Raw genomic sequence first — 17,084 nt, forward strand, 5'->3', positions numbered from 1 at the left:
TCCTCGAGGCACAGCATCTTCCCAACCTCCACCGAGTTGCAGGATTCTCCTCCTCTCCTGCCTGCCTCCGAGGTTCCCCTTCTCCAAGTTTTGACAGTTTCAGCTGAAAAAATGCAGCGCCTCTCTCGATTTTTAGGTACAAAAGTTTCGAAGCCAGAAAAGGATACGATCATTTAGTCGAGCTTAAAAGTATTGCCGTATAGCGGTTGGACTTTCTCTTTCCTTTCTTGAGGGGAGAAAATTTTCTCCTGGAACTCTTTAAGGGAACTAGGGCGGGGGAGCATGGGTGTGAGTGAGGTGGGGGGAAATAAGTAAATATTGTCAAAGCGGCGAAGGTGGTGGCGGCGGCGGCGGGGGGGGGGGTGCTGGGGGGAGGGACAGTGTCCGAAGAGGCTTATAATTATATTTCTTATTGCGGCGTGAAACGGGAAATCCTAATTTGGGGGCGGGGGTGTGAGGGGGAGGAAGAGACAGTGCCTCGATCAACTCCGACAGGGGAGGGGAGGAGACGCGGGGCGAGTGGGCTTCCTATAATTACTATTATCAATTTGACCGAGTGTGCTTCATCCGGGAGTTGTTTCGCGTTGTTTGTTTGTTTGTTTGTTTGCTTCCTCGGGGGAATGGGGAGGGGGGGTGAGTCGGGGGGGGAAACAAGATGAGAGCTACAGAGAGCCTCGCCTCACCCCAAGTTCCCGAGCCGGGCTGAGGACTTTTCGGAGGAAAAGGTCCGCCTAGCCCTGAGCCAAGCAGCCTTACTGTACCGCCGTGTGCATTCCCTCATACGGTCAGGAGTTATGACTCATTTTGAAGATGTAATTCTTGTCTCTCTGATCCCCTCGCGGGTGCAACACACCAAACAGTAACAAACACAAAGCGCCTCGGGGCCAAGGCTGGGGGTGGGAGGCGGGGAGGGGGGCCGCCGGAGTTTCGCTTTGGCGTTGGGGGGGCCGCGGATGGGTGCTCGCCGGGGCCCTGGCCCGGCTCCCCTGGGCGGCCCGCGCGCGTCTCAATGGGCGCAGGCGATGCCCACATTGTCGCTGTGTTTGGTTGCTAGATCGAGCCTGCGTGCTGCCGAAGCAGGGCGCCGAGTCCATGCGAACTGCCATCTGATCCGCTCTTATCAATGAAGCAGCCGATCATGGCGGATGGCCCCCGGTGCAAGAGGCGCAAACAAGCCAATCCCAGGAGGAAAAACGGTAAGAAGCGGCCCGAACCAAACTTTTCCGGGCCGCTCCGCGGCTCCAGACCCGGGGAGAAGGAGGGGGAAAGGGAAAAGCAACCGAGGCGGCGGCGGCGGCGGGCGCCCAGGGCTCGCGGGCGAGCCTCTCTCCGCGGCCGGCGCCGGAGCCCGGCGCGCGCGGCGACTGGACGGGGGGTGGGGGGGAGTTGGGGAAGTGCCGGGCAAAGTGAGCGTCGGGCGCCGGGGGGCTGCGAGCGCTGGGGTCCGGCAGGGGCCCAGCGCCCCCACCCTCGCCGCCCTCTGCGCCCCTGCCCGCCCTCCCTCCGCCTCCGCCTCCAGCTCCACCAGCGCCCGGCCCGCCGGCTCTCCGGCCGGGCTGCGTGAGCGTCCGGCGAGGGCAGGGCGGGGGCCCGGGCGACGGGTCGCGCGGGATCCCCGGGGCGGGGGCGGGGCGGGGGTGGCAGAGGGACTGTGAGAGCGGGAGAGGGGGCCCGGGGCTGTGCCTCCGGCAAGGCTTAAAGTTTCTTTGCCAGAGTCGCCCGGCCGCCTCTCGGTACGCCAAGTAACGGTCCGCGGGCAGCGGGGCCCGGCCGGTCGCGCCGGGACCCCGGGGTGGGAGGGACTCGGCCGGCCCCGCGCGGGGTCCGGCGAGGTCCACGCGGGCTCAGGGGCGGGTGGTTCCTCTCCAGCGGGTGCTGGCCCCGCGCCGGGGGCTGGCGGAGTCGCAGAGCGCAGGGAGACTTTTCTGGGCAGTTTCGACATGGTCAGGAGTCCGTTATCCAGGCTGAGTCAAGAAGGAGGAAGGAGGTGCGGGTGCGAGGGGGACACGCAGAGCAGAGATGGGAGATCAAAGGCGTGACAGCTTAGTAGGTCCACCTTAGAAAGAGTCAGAGAAGGAACAGAGAGAGAGGGAGACAGACACAGAGAGAGAGAGAGAGAGAGAGAGACCCCCTAGGTATTACCCCCAAACAAAATCGTGGGAATAAAAGAGAAAAGTGATTGGCAAGAGCGCAGAAGGCGCCTGGGGGAGGGGAGAGAGCTGGGGACCGGAGAGGGTGCCGGGGATAGCTGACGGAGGATACTGAGTTTAAAAAAAAAAAAAACCAACCCCCCAAAACAAACAAGAGAACTAGCGCCAGCTCAGACTGGGAAAGGAAACTTCTCGCTCCCCTCGTTCTCAGCCTGATCACCCGGCGCGGGGCCGCGTTGACGCTCCCGAACTGGACGCGGGGACGCGGCGCCGGCCCGGCCTCCGGCCTCCCGCAAGCCCAGCCCGCGCCTCGCGGGGACCACCGGGGCCCCCTTGGAGCAACTTTCCTCTAGGGAAGACAATTCTGTGCGCCCCCAGCCTGCCCCTGAGCTGCGCGGCCCGGGAGGGGGCTGCTGGGGGCGCAGTGAGGGACGCTGGAAGGAGAAAACACAAAGACGAGGGAATTTTGATTAGAGACAAATGATGCTTCTCTCTGTCTCTCTCTAGGTTTCGTGTGTGTGTGTGTGTGTGTGTGCGCGCGCGTGTACGTGTGCGCGTGTGTGTGTCTTTTGCTTGTTGTGGTAGAGGTGTCGAGCCATATGGGGGAGTGATAGAGGAATTTTAGTCAGAAACTGTTCGTTATGTTATCCTGCCTTTTCCCTTTGTGCTGCCTTTGATCTATTTGCTTGGCTTAGTATTACAAAAAAACAAGTACAATAATATATTCCGAGCTGCTTCCCCAAGATCCAGTTCAGGCTGCCTCTTTTTAAGTCTCTTTCTCCCTCTCTCTCTTTCTCTCTTTCTCTCTCTCTCTCTCTCTCTCTCTCTCTCTCTCCCCCTCTCTCTCTCTCTCTCTCTCTCTCCCTCTCTTAATTTAATTTTTTCTTCGCTCTAGTGTCTGGCATTATTTAAGGTGGTCCTTACACTGGAGACCTCCCCTTCCCCATCTCCGGGTAATTTAGTAGACACTAAAATTACACCTAGTGCCCCCCTCTCTCTTGTGTTTCCTCTGTTCCTTTTATTAAATGTTGGTTATTGATTTTCTAAAATCAATGTCTATTGTGGGGCTTTTTTCCCCCCTTACAAGTATCTAAAGCACATTGCTGATCAACTGGATAACAAAAGCTTCGTGTCAAGGAGGCTTCTTTCTTTTTCTTATGTTAAACAGTCATTTTTTGAGAGAAAGGAAAATAAGATTTAAAGCAAGGTTCCCAGAAGTGTTCTTTTGCAGGAGAGACTATTTAGAATGTTTGTTTCTTCTTGTCTGGCTCCTCCAACCCCCTTCGGGATTTTGCCACTGTTGACCAGCCTGGCCTCTGCAGTGAAGTCGGGCCAGAGCCCAGGTCTGGAAAAACAGAATGCTCCAGGCTTCCTGGGAGCCCTGGGGCGGGGGCTGGCAGAGGGGGAAGCCTGCTGGGGGCTTCGCAGGTGGAACAGAGTGCCAGGGAAGTGCTCAGCCGTGGACACTGCTTGGTGCTCAGAAATGGACACCATTTCCCCTCCGCCCAGCCACTAACTTGGGAGAAGCCTCAACACTCCGAAGTGGAAAGTTGAATTGCACATTTTAAAGGCATTTAGCCCAGACCCTGCACATTTAACAGCAATAATTATTTCCCAATAGTCTGTGGGAAAACATGCTGTGTATTGGTTACTTGTCAGTGTTTTGCTTTGGGATTAATCTGACTGAGCAATGTCCTGGTTTTGAGAAGCAGGTAGAAGAGTTTTTTCCCCTCTTTTTTCATTTTCTTTCTCATCAAGCACGTATCCAATGCCTTTCCCTTTGGGAATTGCTAGGATTTATCTGAACTGAGTGAATTTTTCTTCTTTCCTGGATTCATGGAAAAGATGTCAGTTTTGAGCTTGTGTCTTTGCTGATAACACTAAATATGATGATGCTTATCAAAATCATATAGAAATTCCTGGAAAGGAATAATGGTGCTACTAATCATAGAAGTAGAAGCTGCGTGGGGAAAAAAGAGAGAGATGGTCATCCAGGAAACTAGAATGGCACTTTATATAATTTTAATGAAGTCAACAGTGTATATATAGACTAAGGCGACAAGGAGATAAAACGTGTAAAGCAGTATGTGTGTGTTTGAAAGGCTGGTCAAGAACGTGGGTTAGAAGACGATGCTGTATGCGATTATTAAAAAGCAAAGGAGAAGGAAGCAGTTCAAGGAAAACAAATATACAAAGAGAGAAACAAGAATCTAAAATCCAGCCTTCGAGATTCTCAGGCTAGCAAGATGCCTGGCAAAGACAGTGCCAGCACTAAGTTAATCCATAGCGGACAGTCTCCTTTCCCCCACATGGAAAGGATGAAATCTCTTCCCAGAAAATAAGATGTGCAGGAGGGAAGGGGGAGAGGGGTGAGGGGGAAGGAGGCAAAAAGCAAGTTGCCCGAAGACAAGAATGTGTGTCGGTTTCAAGAAAGTTCAGTCAGATGATCTTCAGTCGCCTGACTTACTTTGTAATACTTTCACTGAAGCTGGAGAGGAGGGGGAAAACCCAGCCCCCCTTTTCATTCCCCTGATTATACCCCACTATCTCCACACAGCCTTCGAGGCAGAAATGAGCACTTAGGAGCGGGAGATGCCCGGCGGCTGCCTGCCACTGGGGCGGCCCGGTTGTAACTTGCAAAGTTTGTTGCTTTAGCCCCTGATTCAGGCTTGGGCTCCTGGGGATGCTCCGGCTACCCTCCTGCCTCCTGTGGAGCCTGGGAAGATGGGCCTTCCTCCCCAGCCCATCACCTCCCAGCATCAGCCTCTGAAAAAAAATCACACAGACACATTGCACGTTTTCACAAAAATCAAACCCGGAAACCGCTTGTTTCAGAAAAGGGAATGAAGTTGTCTTTTAAATGAACACTGAATTAGGAGTGGTGGGGAAGAGGAAATGGCAGAAAGAAAGAAAAGTTAAATTTGATTTTTCTTCAAAGTTTCAGCTAAAGGGTTAGGCATTGTATGGTAGAGTGGGGGAGGTTTTTACCAACGCCTTTGGTCTCTGATTTTCAGTGGGAAAGAAAAGGGATAAAGTTGGATGTTTTCAGGGCTTTAGATCCTAGAGGAGAAACAATCAGATGAGCAGAAATGACTATCCCTGTTTAAGATAAGCCCTCACTCCCTTAACCACTTCCTGAAAGGGAGTGGAAGCGCTGGTGGTGATGCTTAGAGGCAGGGGAGGACTGAAAAGTTGTTCCCTTTTCAGAGATGCTTAAAGGAAAACGAAAAGAAATGCAAGCAGCCCCTTCTTCAGGATGTGGCTCCTGTCTCTCCTTTCTGAGAGGTGAAGTTGGCATGGGGCGGCCGTGAGTCAGAGCCCCTCAGTACACTCTGAGGCAGGGAAGTTTCCTTCGGATTGCAGTCGGGTCAGACTTGGTGATCCTTGCGAGTGTGGAAATCTTTTGCAAGTAGCTTTCTTATAAAGTTGATGAGGTTATAAGGAGGCTGTTTTGCTGACTCTCAAAGCACTCAGAGGCAGTTTTTGTGGCAGGTACCAGCTCTGAGGGCGCTCCAAAGATATCGGTCTCCATCCTTTTCTCTCTGTGAAGAGCTTCTGCAAGTTTTGTCATGCTGCACACACACTAGGCTGGGGGCTATGTATCTAGACTGATCTATTTGTTTTATTTTGGTTTGTAAAAATTCAGGCAATTGGGGTAGAAACATGCCTTCCTTCGTAACAGAGCCAGCAGGCTGCTGACATCCAAAGCGTGATTCTCCACCCGGGGTAAGGGTGGGCTAAGGATTTTAAACTTTACATTATTTCTCTGTTGCCACATTAAGATAAATTCACGTCTTCAAGCATTTATCTCCAAATACGAATAAAGCCAAGGTTAATGTTCCCCAGTAAACTGCTATGTCATATGTTTCAGGTGCTTCCTCTCTTGCTTGCTTAATTTACTCAAAGTAAAGAAAATTCCAAGAGGTTGTCAAAGACCCTAATGCCGTGTTAAGAATCTTTCCTGGGAAAAATGTGTGTCTACCCTGAAGGTAGGAAAGGAGGGTGTTGCTGGCTCTCTAAGCAGTGCCGCGTTTATTCCAAGATGTGGGAGATTCTCTTCCTTACAACAGTTTTTGTCATCTGCATTCTTCCAAGGCTTTTAAAGGTGCATTTTCTTCCGTGTGAAAGAGAACTCTTTGTCCTTTTCCTCTTCAGCACTGTGGCTTCCCAAGGTAGACACTATTTTGTGCCTGTCACAGAGAGAGGGAGTGCAGGTTTGCAATGCTCACAGACAATTGATTGTCTGCCCTAATGTGTTTCATTTACATGTTTATAACGTCAATGGTGCTGGGGTGTCCACTGTACCATTCATTCCCGCATTCCCACAAGGGGGCAATTGTCTGAATGGCCAAGTCAGACACCTTTTTGATTGCTCTTTGGTTGTCTTTTTAGAGCAAAGAGATAAAGGGGGGAAAATCTGTGATGCAGAAACACTAGTTGAAAATATACAGAATTAAATGTCACCACAAAAGCAGATGTTAACATAAGCCCAAATATGCTCTTTAGGCAAGATGTGAAGGTTGAGAAAAATAATTCAGAGCAGAGGGAAGGATGATTTAAAACCAATAAATATAGCCCCATTCCCCCTCCCTATTTCTTTTCTTTCTTTAGCAGTCAGAAGATGCAATGTGATTTTCCTTTTCATTTTTAAGCCTTGAAACATCTAGGCACCTCTTCCTTACTTGTATGTTTGCTGTGATTGTATACATTTACATAGCTCTGTGTATGCCAACAACATCAGCTTCCCAGTTGGAAAAAATCTATTGAATGGCTATTTGCGCTGTGGGGAGTGTAAACTTTTAAAAAGTAAGATCCAAGTATTTCTTCATCAAGCCTTTTTTAAAAAGGCAAAGCACTAATCATCAGTAGACTCTGTGGAAGTCTCTGCCTTAAGAGCTGCGTGCCGAATACTTTCATCTTGGGTGACAGTCGTGTCAGAGTGAGAGCTCTCAGGAAAAGTGTAACTCCTAGTTACAAAGTAAATAAAGAATTTCGTTTTAAGGTGTTCTGTACTGTTTTTATACTCTGTGTGTGTGTGTGTGTGTGTGTGTGTGTGTGTCTTATGTTTCCTCTGAGGGAGGTGAGAGGAAAAACCATCCACGCGTGTGTGTTTTGGCTTTTCTGTTCACGCAGTTCTCCCCTACATATTATGCATGTATGTGGCACACAGGAATACACCTGCTTAAAAAAAAAAAAAAGATTTCACAGTTCAGATGGTGCCTGGCTGGTTCATTTAGGTAATACAGCTATTAGAAGTTGGTCTGATTTCGCGTGTGGTCCATAAGGAGAGAAAATACTAACTCTTGTGGCATCTGGTGGGAGGTAAACACGGGTGGGGGGGGGCGGAGGACTTTTATAATTCTGAAGGAAATTGGGGAGGAAAAAAAAATCGCCAGTCTGTGAAAAGATTTTTGCCTCTCCGGGAAGACACACACAGTAGCTGCACCGTTAGCTGAACCCCTGACACGGCGGTCTTTTGAATGCCTTAGGTATGATTTCACTTTCGCTCACATCAATGCTGACCTGAATGCCTTTCATATCTGATCCGCTGTGTCTCTCCCAGTAAACATCCCCTGAGGGGAGAACAAAGAAAGGAGCTCTTCTTCTTCTTAATCACAATTCAGCCCTTTCACCGCCGGCAGGCTCCATTTGCATTCTGCCACAGAAAGCCAAGATGAAAAGAAAGAGAGAGAGAGAGAGAGAGAGAGAGAGAGAGAGAGAGAGAGAGAGAGAGAGAGGGTAGTAGCTGAGTAAAATAAGTGAGGTGTTTGTGGCTGTTTGTTGGGCTTTCCCTAGTTACCAGCCTTATATAGTTGATGCTTAACCAGGCCCTGTCCCTCCTGACAGGCATATAGTGTTACAAGATGGCATGTCTGTACTATTCATGGCCAGCCGCTCAACACTTGAGGTAAAAAGTGTCAGAGAAGGATCAGATTCTCCCCCAGAAGCCTGTTAGACTTGGGTCAGGTGTGTGGACTTCCCACTCTGGAGTGCTGCCTAGTATTTGTCTCTTATTGTTTACCTCCAGGCCAGGGAGGCGCGGGCCCTGGGGGTGGAGGGGAGCTGGAGAGCTCAGGAGGGGAGAAGGGGGAGAGTCTCCAGAGGCCCTGGTCTGCTTTCAATGATGGGTGTCTGGCCCAGAGAAAAAGGGAGAAGTTGCTTACACCCAGCCTGAATGCACTGATACATCTTCAGGAAAACTGGAAAAGACTTTCCCATTTTTCCCCCTGACTTTTTATGATAATTCATATTTTCAAATGAAAGGGGAAAAAAGCCAAGAAAGAAACTCTCAAATGAGCCAAAAAGGAAAAAAAAAATTCTCTGAAAAGAATTTTAGGGGGAAAAGTTGGTCTATTTTAAAAAGCTTTGAGGGCTGTAAAGTGCCACGTTTTTCACACCTTCTTCATACTTTTTTTTCAGATTTTTTTAGTATGTTTAACATTTGTGAGATGACAGCCTTTTTGTATCTCAAACTGGATGCTTCAAGATTTGTAGGGAGGGGTTGGTGGTATTCACGTTCTCTTGAGAGAGAAAGTTTATGCCTAAAGGGCTCCTTCTTACTGGGAACTGTTTAAACCCTTGCAGGCGAACCTGTCAGGTTTTACTCTGTTATTTGCCTCCATTTTCAACATGCAAAAGTAACATGCAGTTAATGGTATTTGAATGAGACCACAGCAAGAGCAGAAACCTCTCGTGACAACTTTTCAGCTACATTATCTTGCTCCTAAACTGTCTTGTCTTTTTTTTTTTTTTTCCTTTCTGAAACCACTTTTAAGATACCAACAGTTTTTTCTTCAACAATTAGATTAAGCATATAATGTGGGCGCACACGCACACACACGCAACTTTGGAAGTGCGGTCGCTTCAAACAGCAGGGTGAATAATTGGAAAGGGGGGGTGCTTTTGTGATAGTCATTGTGACAGATTTCACTTATAAGAGCAAAACTAGCAGAGATATTAGAAGTTGTACACGAGCATGTGACACAGATTCCTGTTTTTTTTTTTCTTTTTCCCAGAAGATTTACAGAATTTACAAAAAGAGATTATCCCTACACCTTCCACCCCTCCTATCCACCCCCATGACCCAAGCAATGAAGGATTTAGGCAGATTTACTTCAGTAAACACCTTTGGACACTTGGGGGAAAAGTGGGAGTCTGTTTGCAAAAGGAGGCTTTTGTTAAGTGAGGTACCGGGATAATGCTTTACCAGGCAGCTGTGATATGAACCTACCCAGCAATGCAGGAACACTCTTTAACTCTTTGAGTGCCTGGCCTTTTGCGCTCAGCAGATAAAATCCTGGCTTTCCAAAGACACTCAGAATTCTGGCTCTAGCAGTTTGTTATTCAGACAAGTCTTGTAGACATGAAAACTGTTCAAGCTTTTAAGACAATGTGGTTTAATTAGATGAGGTGGACTTACATTGCTCATAAGCCCTCCAAATGGTGGTTTATAATTGGCAAGGGAAAAGAAAAAAAGAAAGGAATCAAGGCAACACATTAAAAATTCCAGGAAATACTTTAGAAAAGTTATTTTCATTTCCAGCTTTTAAGATATTAGACTACGGTAGCTAGAGGGAATGAAGCAGCTGGGGCCTCTCTCCTTACTATAAAAGACACCAGAAGTTTGTGATGAAGAAAGGGGTTTCAGCTGGAAAAGGTGTAAGAGACCAGCTCGGACAGTGACATTATCGCAACCCTCGCATCTTTTCAAGGGGGAAGTGTTGCCTATCTTTAGGAGCTTGGGAGGTCATGTGAACCTCAAGATTCAGGGCCTCAGGAAGGCTGTTACCAACTTGAGACTTTTCAGAGCAAGCAGAGAGACATTTCCAAGAGGAAGGAGTTAATGGTTATTTTTTGCTGGGCATAAGAATAACTTTTCAGGTGTTGCATTTGGGCTTAAATAAGATTGCCTTATTTAGTTTCGAAAAAGAGTGGAGGTGTCAATGTTCGAGCAGCCACGAATGTGTGAGAAAGTAAAGGGTATGAGACATGACAGAATTAAAGGTGTTTGCTATGTTGTTACACCGTGTGTCAGGCTGCAAGCTCCCTTTGTCACAGCCTCCTGGTGATTTGACAGCGCAGATCTACTTCCCTTCTAGGTGAGACAGCATTTTTTAACTGGAGTTATAAATATGGTACCCCTTCGCATTGCACCCAGTCTCCCAGATCCGTGAATCCTATTGGAAAGCATCTTGCCCTGAGACACAATGAACAAGTGCTGTATACAGGGGGCTGTGCGCTCGGGGGCCGGGCATCGCCAGCATCACAGTAGCTGGCATTGACTGTTGTTTGGCAGGAAGGTCTTTTGCCAAATCATTCAATAATTAAGTTTTATGTTTTTTGTATGAATGACCAAGCATGCAGTATTCCTTTTCAAATCAAAGGGAGGCTTAAAATTACTTTTTGAACACTTTCAGACCATGGTCAGGTCACAGTTTGGGGGCTGAATTAAAATGATCTCATTCATGATCTAATTGAGGTTGGCAAAACCTTAGCAGTAGCAGGAGTACATAAATATAAATCAAAGACCAAAATTTAGCAAATCATATCATTTGCTAGAAATCTGCTCATGAATTATTCTCCGATTGCCAACCCAGAAGTTAAACTTTGTCTCCCCTCCACAATGGTAACTGCGCATATTTTTTCAGGCTCCTGACAGGAAAGTTAGAGAGGCTGAAAAGAGAAATGAGAAGGAAGATGATCAACGTCTCATCAGATATTGTGTGTTTGTGACCCAAGAAAGTATGAGAGCTAATAAAGCCATGTACATTACCATGGAGGCTGCAGTCTGTGTTAGAAGTTATTTGGGGCTTCTGAAAACCAGACTTTGGAAGAGCAAGCAGCACATAAAGGCATGGGAGGGGAGCAAACATTTGAGAAAGATCTGATTGAACTTTGCTTTCTTTTTTCAATTGAGGAATGTAATCATCATAGTGATTCCTGATTTTTTTCAAACAAATTTAGTTCTATCACTGAGCCAAGTCGAGAGGATGAGATTTGAAGTAGTCGTTAGCATTAAAAGACAGTACACAAATGTTGGCATACATATTTAAGGTGCTTTTCATTCTTTTTTATTTTTTTGCACATTACTATAAAATTAAAACTCCAGATAATTTTCCTTATAATCCATGGGATTAAATGCCATGTTCTATTATACGTAATCCATTTTTAGTTGTTCTTCGTTTTTCTTGGTTGCCGTGTGTTATTTCAGCTTAAACCCACACACAGTCTAAACTGGAGGAGACCTGATTCTGAACTTCAGTATTTTGAAGTTAACATTTTTAAGTCCCACTTAAATGAAGATATTCTTTCAAGCAAACAGTAAACACAGAACTGGTCAGTTTAGCAAACTTTATCACAAGAGCAAATACATGAAGTTGTGTTTTTAAATCATGATGATAAAGGAGAAACATTTTTAAATAATTTCAGATGATGGAGGTGAATAACTGCATTCTTTTGGGAACAGGTAATTGACATTAATGATTTCCTGTGACAAAACATATCCTAACATGAAAAAGTATAATGGATTCCTCCTTAACATTGCTAATATAGCAATATACTGATTTTTGTTCTTTATATACTGTTTCATATTTCCTTTTATAATCAACTCTGGGAAAGAAAGGTACTCCTGACAAGGTGATAGACACCCCCTCCCCAAAATAAGTAATCAATAACAGATCAACAGATTAAGATATCATGCTATTTAAGATCTGAGATTTTTTTCGCTCTCTTAAATGAATGAGTTTAGAGGAATATAGTGTCCAGGTGATCTACAAATGTAGTAGATAGCTTTCACTGTTTTTAATTTTAAATTGTATTTCTATTGCTTTATATATCTAAGTAACCGTAATCAAGGAAACTTTGCATTTTGCCTATTTTTGGAGGTACCTAAGTTTCTATTTTAGACACAAAGCACATCAGTGGAAGTGTTTCACATCATGAGATTTCTCAGTTTTAAGAGGTGAGGTTTATATATAAAGAACTCAGTAAACTGTGTTTTCATAATAAATAAGCCCATTAAAAGGGGAAAATCTCTAAGCAAAATGGTTGTCCTCTAAAGATTTTCCATCACCTTTGCTCTGCTGATGGGAATTTGAAAACTAAATACAGCCTACGTGCACACACACACAGATGCACCCTAGGGCCCCAACTCTGGGACTTTTTAACTACAATTTTATAGCTTGTGAGTGAGATACATTTAAGCAAAAATAGTAGAGGTGAAGAATTAATGCAGACTCCTGTTTAGTAGGATTTATTGTAAGAAAAGTGTTCCCTACGCCACATGACTCTTACAAAACTTACTTGCCCCTGTTAATCTAAGCTTTAAGTGTATTATTTAGGATAAATTACAAGCTTTGTGCTTTTAAACTGTTTTCCTTCGTTTTCCTTTAACATTATCAACCTTAACACAGATTATGCTAAATTGATTGCAAATTATTATGGCTTTTAAAACAGCATTCAGGAGTTCTGAATAAAGATGGTATTTTAAAGTAGCGTTTACAGTATTTAAAAGAAAGAAAAGAGAAGGGGATTAAACTATACTGAACCCTTAGAAACGTGTAGAGTTTTATACTTGTGCAGATAAAATGTGAGGTAGCCTTGCCCTGTGAAACCAAGACCACAAATGATATGTGTCAGTAGGTTCTTTGATAGGGCTTCTGGCCACAGTGTTTTTGTGCTGTCAAACTGCTATGTTGAACAAACACCTCCTCTGGGACAAAGTGATAAATGCAGAGACAGGCTGGCTTCAACCAGCCTTAGCGACCTCCTCCACCATGTCCCCACCCCCTGGCCCACCTCCCATAGGTCGGCCACCCCTCCACCCTGCTTTGCCCCTTTACCTGAAATTGACATTTAGAGAGAGATGCCCAGGGCTTTTCAAGGTGTCAGTGGTGAGTAATTATTGATACTCCCCAAATCTTATGAATCAGTTCTCCGAAACTGCAGGCGAAGTCCTTTTTCTGGCAGGCTTTATCTAGTCTTTTTTTAAATGGAAATGGACTGAGCTTCTCAACTTTTGCCAACTTGAACTTTTTCCACTTTTGCTTAATCATTTGAAAACCACTTGCTTTCCTCTTGTCTTTCCCCCAGTCACCGGCGTTTTATTTTCTAATGTTCGAGCAATTATGTTGTGCAACAGAAAACAAAATTTTGCCTTAAAAAGTCCAAACACTATTACCTCCTACTTTTCACTTTCCAGCATTCTTTTCGGGCTAACACTTCAAATGTATAGCCAACTGATTTTTTTCCTCCTCTCTCTTGGAGCGATTATTCTCTGACTAAAACCTGTTTACTGGTGCCTTTGTGTGTGCGTTTTTTTCCCCCCTGACATTAAATGAATTTCCATCTTCTACTTCTGCAATCTCTAAGAAATAGATAAACCATTATATTTTTTCCCAGCTCGTATTTTAAAGCGGTGATCCTGACAGCAGGACGATTATTGCACTTTATGTTTTAGTGGATGTTTGCTGTTGCTAGTTACAGCAACACTTATCATAAGACAGCAAGAAAAGAGTAGTCCCTGGTAATTAAAGTAATGAAATATTCATTTACTCTACCTTTTCTGTAGTCTCACAAATTAGGCTGCTACATTTAATGCCTGCACTGCCTCTGTTTTTATTATAATGGCAGCTTTCGCATCTGCAATTAGGACTAATTCTGACAGTTACAATTTCTGAGGGATGGTAAACAGTGAAGGAGATGTGCAGCAGAGGTATTACACGTGAAAAGCCCTTGTCTCTTTAACCTTGTTGTTTTTTTTCTCGCAGAGGTTACCTTTTCCCGGTGGTGCAAAATCGACTTGACATAACTGTTCATCAGTTTCAGGGTTTTCCCTGGAGGTATTTGCATCAAATCAGCCCAGTCAAGCTTCAAGTTGAAATTGGCAGGCCAGAAACTGACAGGGTAGAGACTGGAAAAGAGACAGCTAAAGTACAGGCAGCAAACTGACAGTAGCAGAGTGAAAGACAGAGAGAGAGAGGGGGAGAGGGGTTGAGAGCGAGAGCTTTTCAACTTTAGTGTAAGGGAAATCTCAACTCCTGTATGGATCTCAGTAGCAAGTATCCTGGAGGAACTTGAAAGGTCGAGAGATTCAGAACACCTTCAGCTAATTCTTACCACTAGGGCTCACCAGCCCTGCTCCCGGGGTTCACTCTCATTTAATCTGATTGGATGCCTGAAGAGGAGTGGGCACACTTAATTAAACCGGAGGAAAGTTCTGAGGCACTTCCTTAGCACTTATTAAAGCTTGAAAGCCAAATCTCATGATCAGTGTTATAGGAGGGAAATAAGGCGGTTTGGGGTTTTTCCCTGATGGTTAACTTGTAAGAAAGTTAACAATCCTTCTCTTTACCAGGTTTGTTTCCCCAGGTCTCTACTCTGAAGCAGATTAAATGTTCCCAGAGACCAGAGCTTAGGAGACTGTCAGATCAAAAGTTAGTGCATTTTTGTCAACAAAAACAGCCACCTAGCAAAAATTACATTTAAAGAGATACTCCTTTGAATAACACGGGGTTGCAAGTTCTCTTGGTCAAATAACGCTCTCCTATCCTGATAACGGAAGAACATTTATTCAGTTGTTTAAAGGCTAAAGAACCGTGGCAAAACCTTAAGATAGCAATGACATTAAACTTTTATTTCACTATCGGGAACGTCACTTTGAGAAAAATTCTATGATTGCAAAACTTTTATAATTGCTTTGACAAAACAAATATGAAAAGTGCTCCCTTTGCCCGAGTGCATTTTTTTCTCCTTTACGTCCTTTTTTAAAAACCAATATTTTTTTTGTCATTCTTCCTTATTTCTTCTAACTTTGGGGGGGGGGGTTGGTGTCTTTACTAGATGATTTAAAATCCTCACCACTTTCCAACTAGACTTGGGGGTCGAATAAGCCCTTGCTTTCAAAGCGTCTTCAGGCTCTGTGTATGACAGGCATTGGCTGATCTGCTGATGCCCATTCGACAGGCACTGTTGAACTAAAGTGGTGTGACGGCACAGTTTTGTTAAGCTCTGAACAAAGAGCTGAAGATGCCTTCCTGGCATCGTCCATGTGCATATTGGCCTTGTCACAGTTTTGCTTGATTTAATGCTCAGTTTATTCCTAGATATTAAAACTTAAATTCCGAACAGTATGTTTTCAAATACTACATACCAACTTTATTTTAAAAGCTTCAACTTCAAAGATCCCAGGGTTCATTTGCTCCTCCAATTTCTATGTAGCCAACATTAAAACACAGCTTTGGAAATAAACAGATTGCCAGTAGCCTCTTAGCTGTTATCCATTTAAAAATGGGATTCCAGTCTTAAAAAGTCTTATTAGGGGGCAAGATTTATTTTTCTTTGATCATTGGTTGAAAGTCATCATCTATTTCCAACAGTGGATCCTCGCATAAATTCCTGAGGAAAAGTTACCTTGTGTGCACACGGTCTGGGTAGACTTTTAAAAAGATATACTATTTAAAAGATATTCAGTTATAAAAGAAACCATTTACAAATACCTGTCAGGGTAGGCACATGGCTACCGGCAGGAAAAAGAGAAATCAAGGGAGTTTTTGTTAAAGTGAGCCCTATTTCGGAGACAGCAACAGAATTAGGATTGAGTCTTAAAAATAAAATAGTTGTTATAAAAGTCCCTGTTCCACAGACAACAGCTAGCTCTTCAAAAGAAAACTGAAGTTTAGTACTAAATTTAGATTCCCGTGTCCGGTTGAATGTGCCTTAGAGCTTTATCTCTGCCGGGTTTTTTGTTTCCTCTCTGCCTCTTTTCCTCCCTTCAGGTTGGCTTCAAGTGTTTGCTAAGAGATTAGTTAGCAAGTTTATATTGAGGAGGTAGCCATGGGAAGCAGCTCTCTGCTCCAAGGAACGCGCAGTGGGTCAGAGCGTGAAGATACAGGGAGCTAAGACTGACTAAGGCCCTGATCAGGTACTTTATTTTCTCTTAAAGACACACCCACTTGTAGAAAGGTTTGTGGGGTGACTTCTCATCCCAACAGGAGCACAGATGTTACCACTTTTAGAAACTTCTAAACAAGCATGATGGCTGGAGCAACTTCATGAAAAAAAAAAAAAAGTCTACCGCCAGAACACTCCCTTTTCGTTATGTAAAGAGGTTATAATTTGAGATATTCAAGGTTATTTTCACCTCCATTCATAAGACAACAGCTTCTGTGTTCTGAGGAAGGTGGCAAAGGAGAGAAAAATGTGCAGCAGCATGAAAGTATTGCTGCTAATAACCAGTGAGACTGCACTAAAAATCTGAACTTGAAGCTCTAGAGTAAAACACATACAAATTTCCACTTGCCCTAAGCGTGCTTTTGTAGCAACGACAGTTTCATGAACTGAAATAAATTGCCTTTTCTTCCAGTAGTAGTAGTAGTTTACTCAATACCATTTATACCAAATAATTTTCACAGCCAAAAACAGTGATACAGGTAGGGGTAACTAGGCAAGAAAACGTTTTATTTTTTAGTTTTGTGTAATATTATACATGAAAAAGACACCCCTGCTAGCAACACCGATAAGATACTCTGGCCTGTTCTTTTAATTTCATGAGAGATTTTTGTGTCCATCGCCATTGGTGTGAACAAGAGTTAGACATGCAAATCTCCCACCTGGCAAAAGAATAGAGCTTTTAATATATTAATGGGGCAGATTCTTACTTCATATATGAAGTAAATTCTGGCATTGGTTTGGTGCTTCCTACGAAAACTTTGTTAGCAACTGTTTATAAAGGAGACAAATAGAAGTTGGTCCGAGTAGCCCTCCTGCTCCAACCCCCAGCTCAACATGATCTGCTGTGTCGTGCTAACTCATAACATTCTATCTGTAAATTGCTCTAAATGAAGCCATAATCCTCACCATGTTTTATAACAGATGCATGGCTAGGACCAACATGACTTCTCACCTTTTAATGAACTGTCCTACTTTAGGATCTTC

General features: G+C 44.6%; 1 protein-coding gene across 6 annotated transcripts in view; it reads left to right on the forward strand.

Annotated features, from left to right (window-relative positions):
- The window catches only part of ZEB2 (zinc finger E-box binding homeobox 2), a 128,599-nt gene that overhangs the window by 1,932 nt on the left and 109,583 nt on the right, over positions 1–17,084 (forward strand). For 3 of the 6 annotated variants that reach the window (XM_067742027.1, XM_067742025.1, XM_067742026.1), the window contains one exon: positions 1,055–1,196. In XM_067742027.1, coding sequence (XP_067598128.1) covers positions 1,124–1,196 — 73 coding nt within the window. In that variant the 5' untranslated portion in view covers positions 1,055–1,123. Of the gene's footprint in view, positions 137–707; positions 726–791; positions 860–1,054; positions 1,197–17,084 lie in introns of those variants that run through there. The other 3 variants (XM_067742029.1, XM_067742030.1, XM_067742028.1) reach the window with 3 other exon arrangements.

The sequence above is a fragment of the Pseudorca crassidens genome, chromosome 6 (assembly GCF_039906515.1).
Source record: "Pseudorca crassidens isolate mPseCra1 chromosome 6, mPseCra1.hap1, whole genome shotgun sequence".
Taxonomy (NCBI): domain Eukaryota; kingdom Metazoa; phylum Chordata; class Mammalia; order Artiodactyla; family Delphinidae; genus Pseudorca; species Pseudorca crassidens.